Below are 14,600 nucleotides of genomic sequence, written 5' to 3'. Positions count from 1 at the left end.
CTCTGAGAAAAGCCAAATAATTGGTCATATTATACATAACAGCCAGCTCTAGGCCTTAAGCCTGAAGGTGAAAACATACACAAGGTACAGTTTCTTTCATGATATCAGGAAGCCTATATTGCTGGTTAACAACTTGGATTTTGTCATACTTTTTGAATAACCTCACTGACTACTTAATAAAACACTTCAGAGTAAGTAAAATAATAATAAAAAGTGCTTTCTGCTGTACCTTGTTAAAGTAAGTATTATTTCCTTCATGTGTTTAACCTATTCACTGATGTGTTTTGGCACTGATTCTGCTATGTAACATAATAGCATTTTTCAAAATAATACATTCAAACACCTTCCCCACTGCTTTTTTGTATAATTCCTACCCTCTTGCCCATACTGGCACTCTGTTGTGGTCACATTTGGCACAGAGAGCAGGGTGGTATTTTATTCCAGCCATCTGACACACCACGCTTGTTTTGGCCTGACATAAAAATATGTTTTCTTTTACCAAGTTCATGACAAAGATGTGCTCTGACTTATACAATTTTTGGCACAATCGGTTTATTGAGCTGAGGATAAATCACATGGTCAGTATCATTCTTAAGCAAGACATGCTCCAAGAAAAGGGCACTTTTGGGGTGTTTTCTAAAAACAGCCAGTCTCTGCTTCCACCACATGGCTGGATCCCTTTATATGGGAATGTTTCACTTGTAGCAGTCAAGGGCTTCATGAGCTGCATTGTCCCATGAGGATGTGAACACTGGAATGCTCTATGGATTTAAGCTCCGAGTAAGAGTCAATGAATACTCTTGTGCCAAAGAGGGACAAGGACACAAAAAAAACCTCAAAACCAACAAACCCAAAGGAGCTACTTGGTTTCTCTGATTGTCAAGTTCAGCTGGAGGTCCTTACACTAACTACTCAAGTCTTCGATAGAGGGGAAACAAAATTTTCAAAGAATTAATTTTCCAGATTAACATCATTCTGGCTTTGCTTCCACTGAGGTTCAATGAATTACTCCTCATTGAAACTCTCATTTCCTAAAAGTTGTCTGAAGCTTCAGTTTCTGAAACAGTAAGTGAATATATTCACTGAGCAAGGGACACGTAGCCAAACGTCCCTGCGACAAGGGAGTTCCTAATGTTGTACCCTCTCTTCCGGTCTCACAGATCTGTTGAAAAGCAAGACCACAAGATGGATCCCTGTGGGATATTCTCTTGGGGACCTTTGCAGTGAAAGACACCTAACAGCTATGGCTCATTTCTTTCTGTCCTTTGCTGAATACAAAAACCCAAACATGGCATGTAAAAGGCAGAGAAGTTTTGTCCAGAGAAGTTGTGGATGCCCCATCCCTGAAAGTTTTCAAGGCCAGGTTGGATGGGGCTCTGAGCAACCTTGTCTAGTGGAAGGTGTCTCTGGCCATGGCAGGGGGGTTGGAACCAGATGATCTTTAAGGTCCCTTCCAACCCAAACCATTCTATGATTCTAGATTCTATGAAAATGGGAAATGCATGCAGAAGGCCCAACTTCTTTCAAAGGTCTAGATAGCTTAATATGAAAGGCTGTGAAATAAGTGGGGCTGAAGAACACCCCACACTTGACCAACAGAAATGAAGACAGCACAGCAATTCAGAAAGCAACCTGGGAGGATTCTTCACTTGGGTTCTACTGCACCCAACAAGGCACAGGATCAGGAGAAGGAAGATAACAGGTAACATTACTTTCAAGTATTCTTATGCCATCCCTCTCAAACTGTGGTTCCAAGGTGCCACTACATGAATGACAGAAATGAGGAGGCATTTTTGCTACTGCTGGGCTAAAAAATCACCATATTTGACCTTACGCTACAGTAGTAACTGCTGATTTTATTCTGGAGGCTTTTGGATCATGTGATCTGATGACACACTACAGTTTTGATGCCCATGGCTCTTCAGCTGGACTTTATGTCTCTCATGGTTTGGCTGAAAGGTATGGGTGCTTGTGCGTGTTTGTGTGTGTGTGAGCACGCAAGCATATGTATGCATATGTGTTACATCCACTTCATGTTGCGGGTTTCGGTTTGCAGGACTGCTGGTGGACAATCAGTCTGTCTGGAAGAAAAGTACGCCCACAAATATCACATGGAACTAGCTGGTTCTGGGCGCTGATCCAGGCAGCCTCATTTAAAGAATCAAGATCATAGAAACCTTTGGCTGGAAAATTAAAAAAAGAAAGTATCAGCTTTCATTCTGGAGACCCACATTCAACTCTTTATGGAAAATATTTTCAGGAAATACCTGTTGACTGAGCCTTTCAGTTTAACCAAACCATATTGCTTTTGCAAATGAAAAAGAAAGAAAAGAAAGAAGTAAAAGAGTAAAAAATATATTAAAAAGAATCTGCTTTTTGTCCCAGGGGTTGAATTAAATTAACTTCAAACTGAATCTTTTTGTATTGTATGAGAGTACAGAGAAAACATCATGCTGTGTGTAATGATATGCATTCTCAGCTAATTATTAACATCTTTGCACACATACTATTATCAGCAATTTTCACTTTTTGGCTTTACTTCAAGTTCTGTTTAATGAGCATGTGTTATCTGACCATGACAATGGGCGGGAGCATATCATACTTGAGAATATGCTCTTTGTACTGTTCTGGACAAGGGGCCCAATTTTCTTCGTGTTGAACTCTATGCAAGTTTTGCCAATAAGTGCAGTAAAGCTTAGGTAAGCCTAAAACCTTACAGACAAAACCTACAGTTCTTTTAAGCCACAACTTCCAGTGAGGTCATTGCACTGATGCATCTATTGTCATCTAAACACTAATCCAGTCTTACCCTCAGTTATTTTCCACTGCAGGAAGAGTGACTGCTCTGAAAGCTCAGGAGCATTCTTCAAACACTCACATCAGATGTATTTTCAAGATTTTATTTGGGTATAAAATGTTGAAATGGACTTTCATCTCTAAGTGGACTTTCACATAGTGGTGTTTCAAACCTATTTCCAAAAAGCCCAGGTAGGTTGCTTAATACCTGGACTTGGATCTTAAGAGTTTTCATTTCAAGTGCATGCAGAAAAAAATCTATGTGGCTCGATTTGAAGATGTATTTGCTTTGCCCTTCTCAAAAGGTATGACAATACAGAAAAAGACTAAAAAACTGTCTTTGAACTGTTAGCAGCAGACAATTTTTAAAAGAAAAGGATTTGTGCATTTAAAAATATTCCATGGTTTCTGTCATTGGCACATGATAGAGCTCTTCATTAAAGGCCCATACAGTTTTAATATGATTCATATCCAATGGTTCACATAACCACAATAAGCCTTAGATCTCTTAATATGCCTGTTCCTAATGTTCTTTTCGTTAGAAGAGCAACCAAGTAGTGTTTCTTTTCTTGGCTGAGACAAATATCCCCTTTGCTTGCAGGAAATGAATGTGTATTTTTTGTACTTTGGAAAGTTTATTGAATATAAAAAAAAGGAGAAAGAGAGATTACTTTCTCCTTGCAGGCATGTGTTAGGCATTCCACAAACAAAACACTGTGTAATCAGGGCAGCGGTTGTCTTCCCGTGACACTTGAGTTTTCAGAAAAAGATTTATGTAAGTTATAAAAAGTTTTATGTAAGCAGTTAATATTTCTGAGCTTTTTTTGAACATTGCCTGTTCCATTCAACAACGGGGTAATCCCTCCTCCCTAAGTTGAGAAACTGTGAGACATGCAGTACGTGTATGTGGTCTCAAGGTCAGTTATAGCATTTACCAGATGATGGAGAGTAAGTCTTACGGAAAAAGAACAACACTGAGATTCTTTTCTTGAGGCCAGGAGCATGAGGCAACTGCAGGGGGAACAACAATTTTAGCTCAAGCTACAAAACTGATCAGACTTGCATCAGCAGGCATTTAGGGACAGATGCTGGAAGCAGGTCAGTGTCCCCTGGGGAACCATGGGCACACAACACCTCATAGGAGATGCGTGGCGCCTGATATGACTCATTGCATAAATGAGACAATTTTCTGATTCATATCTGGGAGCCTTCTGCTGGATTGTTCTCTCAAAGTGTAGTTGTCTTTCTGCTTCCACTCCTTCAAAATAAGAATAACGTATTTCAAAATAACCTGATTTGTCCTTTTGTATCCTGCTCTTTCAGATGGAATTCTCATTTTCTTCATCTTTTTTACCACACAACATGTAATAATTAAAAAGAGCTTAACAAAAAGAGCAAATACAATGAAAATGTCCTTTGAACCTATCTTTTACTGCAGATTCAACTCTGCTGCTTGGCGTCTGTTAACCAAGTCCTGGTCTGATATTGTTTGAGCTGTGATTATTATTATTTTGAACAGCTGCTTAGTGTTCTCAATGATCCTGCTCTCTTCTGTGTGTGTCGTCTGGGGGCATATTTCTTTGTACTGCTGTAAACTGATCTAGTGTATGACTCTTTCACAGTGAGTTGTAGGAGAATTTGTCTACATTTCCAGACATTAGGGGAAGCTGCAGGAAATTATGGGAAATATAAAAAAAAAGTGGGTGAATTAACTGCCTGTGAGCAAGTGGTCCAAACTCGGCCCAAAGTAGCTCAGACCAGCTGGCAGGGCCAGGGAAAGCATCCAGCTGAAATGGTGAAATAACTTTATGTGGGAATGGGGAAGTCCTGGGAGCAGCTTCCAGCCAAAGCACAGGTAAAAGGTTTCCTTTTAGTTCTACAGTGAGCACACACCCCTGGGATACATATGGGAGCCCACTCTGTCGGGTGCTGGGGATCGTCAATTTTCATTCATTTGAAGAAGTGGCATCTAGGCATCTTACAAAACAGAACCCGCAGCACAAACACACATGATTGGCAGAAATAAAATGTTTATTTTATGCTACATATATTTTTTTTTTCCTATTGTGTTTATATTATAATGTCTCACAAAGAAAGCTTCTAAGGCTTGTAAATAAAAAGGGACCAATAACATCCACTGGATGTTCATTGTAGAAGATACTGCATTTTTATCTATAAATATATTTCAATAAAACCCTGAAACTATAGTACATGTTATAGGTAGGTTTTAAAAATACCTTATTTTCTACTGGTCATCATGCATCTAGTATTGTATTTCTTATTTTACCACAGAACTCCTATTTTCGAGGCCACTCACTGTTTACCACTGCTAAGTGCTAGGTCCAGGCTTTTTTTATAACCGACGCTATAGGTGTAAAAGCTGGCTGAAGTATCTATCCCTGTGTTGCCTGAAGGGGATTTTATGTTAATGACTGCATGCGTCAAGTCTGCACATTATTCTTGGATGGTTTTGCCCATTTTAAAATATGTCTTTCTACAGCACTGAAAGTAGTCAAAAGGTAGTGATGTAGCTATGAAGCAGGTTGCTAATCTTTTTGTGTTTTGATTCAAAACATACATAAAGAGGACTCTCCCAGGAGGCATGTCCCACAAGGCAATGACTACTCTTACTTCTCATGGATGAAGCACAAAAGGAGAACAGGATACTTAACAGAAAGCTTAAAACAAGCCATAATGGCTATCTTGTCTTCGGAGTAAAACAGAGAAAGAAGTACTTGCAAACCATTAAGCTACTGCTTAAAATTCCTTTTTTTCTCCCCTCGCACTTTTTTCCTTCCAGTTCCTCATTTGGTCTGTAGCTTACCTTGTATGGGACTGACTTCAGGCTTTTTGGGTTCTGGCCTTCTCAAGTGCTTGGGTAGCATGTCATTCTCCCGGTGCCATTTTTTCAGGCATTGTGGCTCATGGATACTAATAGATTTTGTTCCGTACTGACGGCCACATATGTAACAAATCACTGCTGGTGGCCATCTTATCACTTGTGCCTGCAAATAACAATTATGAAGAAGAATAAATATTGTTTTCAACATTAATTGTGAATCAGAACAACTTTTGATTAAAACAATCATGTAGATTAAGAAACTGATTCATATCTGTGAAATCAGTGTAACTGTTTCTATCAGTTTCAGCTTGTCTGGATTCAGTCTTGAAGCTTGTAAGAGATAGCGCCTCATTAGCTGGCCACCTGGAACAGGTAGGCTCCTTCTGCAGACACTGGGCTGAAAATTCATGTGTGTCACCTAATTAATACTTAGCTATGTAGGTTTTAGCTCTTTTATTTTCACACCATCAAGTTAATGGAAATGCTAAGTCTTCACATGCAGAAACAACTCCTCTGCTTGATCAGGTTGCTGCAGCACAGTGTCCATCTTAAATGTTGAAGCCCTTTTTTATCTACCAAACAGAAGTAACATGAAAAGCAGCAACAAAAGCTTCCTTAGCTGAACTGCTGATGTCTAGTGCAGTAGCAGAAAGACCCCATCTCCAGGCAGAACACAGTTAAAACGCTGTGTCCAGCCTTAAGCTGGACAGTAAGGGCAACTGTCTCAAACTTGTGATTGTGGTCCCTAACCCCACGTTACTTGTGCCACAGATCAGTTAGCTGGTGGAATTCTTGGCCTTGAAGGATTAAAACCGATCCAGGGTATTTCAGGATAGGGGGGCAAAATAGGAACTGTTGCTTGTTTATCCCAAAGGCCTCAGTGTGAACTTTGCCAGTGACTGCAGTGAGGGCAGAACTGGACTCTAAGCAAGTCATTGTTTCTGCACTGCAGATCTGCTTTTGTTCGCAGGGAAAAAAAGCTCAATGGAAGAAAAAAATCCCACAACCCCAAACGCCACAAATACATATTCTAAGCTTGAAAAATACATAATTACTGTGGTATTGCAGATTATGGACTTGACTGTGTCCTTAGGCACATCCTGGGCTAGGCGTGGTGTCAGTACCAGCCCTGCTCCAGAAGTAGTGTAAAAACGTACTGCAGAGACCGCACTTTGAGGCACACTGACGGGTTTCACAACTGCCAGCACTTCCTGCACTCCTAACTGCAGAATACCAGTAAGAGATGAGCTATTCCCTGCCCCCCTAAAGGTAGAGGGACAGCCATGCCAGACCAAACACGGGAAGCCTTTCTCACTCAAACAAGGGAGGTGGGAATTTCATTTTATCTTCTGCTGCTATGTAAGAAAAAGCGTAACCTGTTCCAGTATTTATGACTCTCTCTGTCAGCCCATCAGTGTATTCAAGAAATTCTGGGCAGCTCTTCTCACATTTATGCTACAGTCTGAAAATGTCATTAGTGAACAATCTGCATAAGCTTCTTTCCTGTATCACACATGTAAACTCAATTACATGAAGAAATACTACTCTACAACGTGTATTTTTGCTGGGAAAAGTTGGACTTCATCTGGAAAGTTCTCACAGTCAATTGAAATATAACTTATCCAAAGACAGTCTTTCCAAGGACATTTGCATCCTCTTAACTTTCAAATGGAATTTTCTTAGCCATCTTTGATAACAAGGTATTTTATATATATGTATTTTTATATATATATATATATATATATAAAACACCTTATCTTCCTTTTCATAGCTGAATATAGCAACAGCTGTTTTAAGAATGCCCTCTAATTTTTCATTATCAATTTTCACCTACTTCCTTACTTCATCTCGAGCTTACTTACTTGAGCTAGGCCTTGTCTAATTTGGAGATAAGACTCTGGGTTCAGACACAGAGTCTTTTGAAGGCAGTGTATGTTTCTTTGTAGGCTCTGGAAAGCTTTAAGTAAGGATACTATGGTCTAAACTCTTGAGGTCAGGGGACTCATTTCAGTGTGCATGCTTGTTGTGGGTGTGCTTATAGCATGTTAAAAATGTTTTTTTTTAAAAAATGCTAGGTGTAAAAACACTGGGAACACATTTTCCTCTGTACTTTTCGTTAGCTAGGTTCCTGCCATTCAGTAAAATTTTGTTGGCTGAAAACTAGGAGAGAGCAATTTGATTTACATTCAGTTTGTAGACACTCTTTATACACAACCAGAATGGGAAAAGGAATTCTAGTACAAATGAAAATCACTCTTACTTAGCCTGTACTGTCACAATCATTTCCACCGTATGGGGCAATATAATAAAAACAAACGTATAGCTTCAAGGAGACTTAAAATCCTGATATGAGACAGGTGCAAAATCACTTAAAAATTAAATACTCCCAATAAAGTTAACAGATGCACAGAAATATCATTGTTAAAATAAAATAGTTTTTTATCTTAGAAATATTTCCCTAGTGAACGGAGATAGCTTTTTATCTCTGACTGCTTTGTTCAAATCCATTACACTTGTTCTAAAGTCATTGTGATGTCCTACTATTGAACAGCTGCCAGAGACCTGCAAGGCAAAAGTTAGTGATCACCATCCAGTGCAATCTGGATACATTTCCACAGTTCTGAGATGGTCTTTTTGATAGTCTCACCTGAAAACCTGAAGACTGAATGAGTAGTACTGTGATCTCTCCAGATCCTGGCAGAGTGTTTATAGGTGGGGTTTGTGTTGTGACTGAGCAAAACCAGGCCTGACCTAAATAGAGGATTCTGTTTTCCAAAGTTGTCAATTGGGATTGATTCATTACTAAATCCTATTTGGTGAAAAAAAGTTTAAGAAATCTATTCAAGTAGAAATTCTCTGTTTTGTAACTTCCACAGTTAAAAACTGTACAGAAACAATAGCAGAGACCAGAATTAATTAAAAGGAATCAGATCACTCTAAGGATGGAATTATTTTTTCCAGAAATGTCGTGAGTTTGAACCACCACCACCACACATCAAATTGTATACACAAACCCTTCTCTGCAAATATGCACATGTTTAAAAGCTGAAAAATAAAACCTGAAGGAGAATATCCTTACAATTGGTAGTAACAACTCTTTTGTTGCTTAACTGTGGAATCTGAGGTATGATAAGCTTTATTTGGAATTTCTACAGCTGATGATATTTATCCTTCATTTCTTTTTCTCTTCAGAGTGTGCCTATCCCACATGTCACATCTGGAGGCCTGCAGTTTGAAACTAAACTATTTTTGGAATCACCACAATTTTCCAACCCAAACTACTCACAGGCCAGTGGCTAGCCTGTCTGCTCACTGCTTTGTTTTTCACTTTTTAAAAGGGTTGTAGGGAAGGTCTGTTCCTGAGGATATGTGTTATTATAAAAATACCTACAAATACCTAACAGTTCAGTTAGGCTTTCGTTTGGTGTCTCAGTATTTTCTCTTTTCTCCAAGACTGCTAAATATGTCTGCATGACCATGAATGAAGTTATTTAGCTCAGAGGGCTATGCAACTGTGTATTTTCAATAGACCTGACATTACTTGAGGTTAGCCCCAGGCTGCTGTTATGGTGTTACATGAGGTCAAATCCTCCCATACTGCACAAAACTTTTAATTTCTTCTTAAGTACACCCAATAAGACTGACTCCCAAACTCCCCTCCATAAATATTTATCATCCAGGACTGCACACCCCCCCGCCTTTCTTATTTGTTTAATTATCCATGTATTTTAATGGGAGGAGGGGAGGCCTCCTGCTCTAGGCCAGAGCTCTCATCATAGGCATGAATTGCCCAAGGAACAGAGGTTCAGGAAAAGATTGGTACAAACACTTAGCAACAGCACCATGTTGTTTGAAAGCAGCCCTTTCCACACATTTTTCATAAGGGACAGGGACAAGCTGTGGCTTGGCTCTCGTGACCATCCAAAGGTGCATTTCACAGCCTTCTGGAGTGCTTTCAGCCACTGCCCCAATACAACAGCAGACCAACATTAGTATTGGTCATATGCCTGTGTATGAAATTTCCTTGAACAACAAGGTAATTCTGCCAGATGATGCAGGTAGTTAAAGATTTTACTCCACTGGAAGTACTAGAATATCCCATTTTACTCCTGATGTGCTGTCTTTTAAAAGAAGTACATCAGTATAATGAACATGGCATTTGTGTAAAAGCAGAAAGGCAGGAAACTCAATCATTCCCAATGATAATAGTAAGTTCATTCGAACCAGCCATTCACTGTCCGTTCTCATCTAACTTTCCATATTTGCAAATATGTTTGTCAGCATTGTCCTAAGAAGATGTTCAAAACTGCTACCACGGAGGCAAAGTTTATCATTGACCTCCCACCTTCATTAGAATTGCACAGCATCTGAAGAAGTTTTCATTTTACCAAGTGACTAGATGAATTTATGCCAGAGGAAGATACAGCATCAACATTTTGTTGTTACACAACTTTTCAGGACTTATGCTGTGTTAAAATGCACTACAATACAGTAAAGGAAGATCACTGAAATCTTTTTAGGTAGTTAACTTGATAAGAAGAAAACAGCAGATGGCAGCACCAGATGCTAGTGACATGTCTGATAGACTTAGGATCAGCACTATCTGTTGTCAAAAGACCTGTAACACATATACCCACAGTAAGTCATTAATACTCACTTACATGTAGCAGACATTTTGGTCCATGAAAGAATAAAAAACACGCTCTGCTCTAGTGCAAGTCTGAATTTCAGTAGTTCCAGACATCACTTCCATTGTCTGGGGTATCACAGCAGAATCCAAACTAGGATTTCTGAGCTGATGTGATCCTTGAGAGTCTCTTAAGCATAGGCTGTTGTTTGTTTTACACAGTGAGACATGATTAATTCAGATGTGTTCATGTATTCCAAGAGCGAGGACAGTTAGTGGAAGAGATGGCTTACGAAAGCTGTTGAGTGTCCAGCTCTAAAGGCATTTAACACTGAACTGATAAGTGATTGTCAGTAATGATACTGCTCTATTTGATCCTGCACTTGGTAAGGGAGAGAGAGCTCCAGGACAGAAGCATGCAGGCAAAAGTGCTTGCAGTTGTAAAGTTAAAATATCCTTCACATGGTGTACCACCAAATCAGTTAGATCTTTATTTTCAAAATGAGGAAAACCCGGCTTTTTAATTTAGGACATCTTTCATTGCATAAATGAATTTGACAGTAGCATTGCATTTCTTAAATACACTTATATAAGGGTTTGGCTTTTTTTCAGGTATTCCTTCTCTCTGACGTTTTGCTGAATCATGATGTTAAACAGGTACTTAAATAATTCACTGTCACGGTGAGTAGGTCTGTTAAGTGCGACATGGACTGCCTCAAATGCTTTCCTGCCAGGATCAAAGCACATTGCCATTTCACCCCACTACTGGTATTTTTTAATAGAATTAAAAAGCAGCTGAGTAGCTGGTAAGGTGAGCAAAATTAAAACCATATGCTAGAAAAAGAAGAGGAGACCCAGACCTTGTCCCTTTTTGTAGCGAATCTGCAGTCCTTCTGTTAGCTTATTGCTTTTCAACATCCTTCAATGTGTGGACTTTTCAAAACTTTCAACTGGAGGTGGAGACCCTCACAAAGAGAATTTAAACCTATGAAAAAGAGGCTTCCTTTGACCACTTCTTAGAAGCAGTCTGCCAATTCTGAACAGCCCCTGGGATCACAAGATATTTCTTTCACTCTTTCCATTCCTATCTCTGCCTTTAATGCGTACCTCTGTACAAAAGGACAGATCTGAAAATAATAAAATAAAGGACCTCAGAGAGGTAAAATCCATCTATCCCTTCCCTGGAAGTCATCATTAATAACAAAGTCCTTCAGAGTCAATTACAAACTGCAAGCTGTACAGCCTCATTAGTTTTGCTGCAACTGATGAACTGTAACTGCTTGGAAGTAAATGAGGAAACCAGTTGTTCACACAGAAGGAAGAACAGGTTCGAACACATTTCATTCTGGTTCTGCAGAGGTCACAGAAGTAAAAAGTGGTAATAATGTTGTTCAACAAGTCAGCAGATGAGACTGAATCCACACAGAGAGCAGATATGTTGTGCAAGAGAGCAACATTTTTATAGAGTCACTCTCAATGCCAAACCACACTCTAAACTTGTTTTTTTATGACATTATAACTATGGACATTTCTGCCCCCCTCTTTTTTTTTTAAAAACATACAGAATTATGTGTGATAGACAAAAGTCTGCTTCACACCCATGCCTTCCATTGAACAATCACCTTCAGAGCAATGCCAGTTCTTTGGTAAATGGTACAATGTATTGTAACACAACAAGAACATCTTCTCTCTGATAGCTATAGATGCACCTGTGCAGCACTTTGTACTGTTTGTGGGTTATTTGAAATTTGCTGATAAAAGACCTGAGTGGACCTAATTTGCCAATATCTATCAATTAGTGGCCTTAAATAGCATAACATAAAAATGTCTCACATTGTCTTTATTCTCATGTTTGTTAGGGTAATGCTATTATGTCCATTTTATTCAGCAGCTGGAAAACTGAAATACAGCTTGCTTTGACTTTTAAAACATTTTTAGAAATGCTCTGCATAGCATTGCATTCCTTTGGTGACTGAGAAAGCTAAATCCCATTTTCCAATGTAACATAGGCAACCAGGAGTCCAACTCCCACTAAAAAAAAAAGCGCCTTTTATTTTAGACACTGGGCCTAAATTTAGACATCTATCTTTTTACAAAACTCCTGGCCAACAGACAGCTTGTGCAGAAGCAAATGCTGAAAAAAGATGCCATTTTCCAAAACTTTGTGTAGCTTTTGGATAATGTGAATCAGCTTCCTTATTCTTGGATCTTGAATCAAATTCAGTGGAATGAAATGTGCAGTCTTGTTTATTTTGTTGTTGTTATACTCTGAGTTGCTGCCTTTGAACATGCAGTCCTCAGTAAACTCAAGTTCTACGCCAAGGTTAAGAATAATGGTAAAAAATGAAAATCACTGGAGTGCTTACAGAATAATGAAACATTGTATTTCATGTTAAGTAAATAAAAAAATCCTAATACCTACTAAAACATACAACATTCAAAGCTTGCCTAAGCTGCTCAACAGAATCTCCTAGGGAACTATAGCACACAATGGTCTTTTTTGGGGACATAACTCTCACAGGACTACAGAGTATGAGAAGACAACTACTCCCTTTCCACAGCAAAATCAAAAGAAATAAGAAGTAGTTTCTCACACAGTATTCCACTTTCCTTTACCTACTATTCAGCAGAGAAACACTTGCATGGAGCCAAAAGATCCTTCTGAAGGAAAGTGATTTTAAATTTGATGGGAACCCAGTCTCCCCTGGCATGCCTACCTTCAAAATGCATCCACACCCTTTCATAGAACACATATTTAGCAATTTACCTTGTCTAATACGGCTGGTGCAGCTCTGCTCTTTCCTTGACGGGTCTTAGATGGATCATCACTTGCTGAGCCAGACCCAGAGCTTGGGCCTTTACCAGATTTACGGGGGCTAGAGCTTGACAGCCCCACACCGCTGCCACCTCCCCTGCAACACTTCTGGTGCACAGTGAGACAAGCAGGAAGGAAGGTTCGGCCACAGTTTCCACAGGGCAGGAGCTGGGCTTGAGCACTATCATAAGCTGCCTCATTTTCAGCTGTAAGCATACAGGAACTACTAGTAAGGGCCTCAGGTTTCCTGGGCTCTGCTCTTCTGAGATGCCTTGGTAGCTGATTGTTTTCAGTATGCCACTTCTCTAGGCACTGGGGTTCATGTATAGAAATAGACTGTGACCCAAATTCTCTGCCACAGATATAGCATACCCTGAAGCAAGGTCTTCTTGGTGGAATGACGGGACGATTCAGTGGCATCCGAGACATGTTTGAAGAATCTGACTGTTTTGATATTATTGCAGTGCCTGGTCGCCTTTTTGGGGGTCCAGCTTCTTGATGTGCTACGTCGGGCAAAATTCTGGGAAGATCTGACACGTTAGATGATGAAACCTGCTCTGAAGGCAAGATAGTAGAGACACTAGCAGAGGCCTCTCCAGCACTTGGCAGAGCATTACAGGCTTTGTTCACATTCTTCTTCTTGACGTTTGTTTCCATGAAGGGTAGAACATTTCAAGAAACTTTTCTCTCTTCTACACATAAAGGGCTTGGGAAAGTCTGTTATTCAGCACAAGGCTCCATCTTCTTAATTCAGTTTCATGGGTGGAATACACTAGGGACTTCAAAGCTGGAAAACTGCACCCAAAGGACATTTCAGTAGGGAAAGAGGGTTTCTGTGTGTTTTTGTTTTGCCTTTTGGTTTTACATGATCCTGAAACAAATTAAATCAGTACATATTAATAGACACCATCTCTCTTGTTAAGGTTACCAACCAGTGGTTTATCACAAGGATCAGTTTACCTTACTATGTTATATTTTTAAATAACAGAAAAATAACATCAACTATACCCTACCTCTAATGATCAGCTGAACAAAGTAAATCTGAACTTTTAGTCTCAGATGGTGTAAAGTCATGAAGGACATGAAGAAGATGGGTTTGCACAAACTGAAGCTGTTGAAATACATGTGGTTTTGAGTATAATCAATATGCTTTACTTTCAGTTATTGACAGAACAGGTATTTCTCACACATTTCTGCCATTTATGTTGATAGCCAAACATAATTTCCTTGCCTCAAGAGAAATGAAAATAAGTCCCTTAGTAGAGGGATGTTAATGTCCAATCTCCAAAGGGACAGTCAGCAAGGAAAATGTTCCCAGTCTGTAGGTTGAAGGAAATGATTAGGCCCCTTTACTCAGCACTTGTGAGGTGGTATCTCAAATTCTCTGACCAGTCTTGATTCTCCCAGTATAGGAGAGATATTAATAAAATGGAGCAAGTTTATCAATAAGGGCTACTGAGATGTTTTGGGGGCTGAAGCACATGCCATATGAGAAGAAGCTAAGGGCACTGTGTTTGTTT

The 14,600-nt window shown here is 39.4% G+C and overlaps 1 protein-coding gene across 1 annotated transcript; it reads right to left on the bottom strand.

Moving 5' to 3' along the window:
• Positions 1–2,031: 2,031 nt before the first annotated feature.
• Positions 2,032–13,737, bottom strand: ZNF475 (zinc finger protein 475). Its single transcript, XM_009464862.1, has 3 exons — positions 13,033–13,737; positions 5,621–5,801; positions 2,032–2,183 (listed from the first exon to the last, which is right to left on the bottom strand). The coding sequence occupies exons 1-3, from the start codon at positions 13,735–13,737 to the stop codon at positions 2,032–2,034; spliced, it is 1,038 nt and encodes a 345-aa protein (XP_009463137.1).
• Positions 13,738–14,600: the final 863 nt, after the last annotated feature.

This window comes from Nipponia nippon, unplaced genomic scaffold (genome assembly GCF_047370975.1).
Source record: "Nipponia nippon isolate SJK-2023a ecotype South Korea unplaced genomic scaffold, ASM4737097v1 scaffold_8, whole genome shotgun sequence".
Lineage (NCBI taxonomy): Eukaryota > Metazoa > Chordata > Aves > Pelecaniformes > Threskiornithidae > Nipponia > Nipponia nippon.
This window is presented reverse-complemented; position numbering and strand designations above follow the sequence as displayed.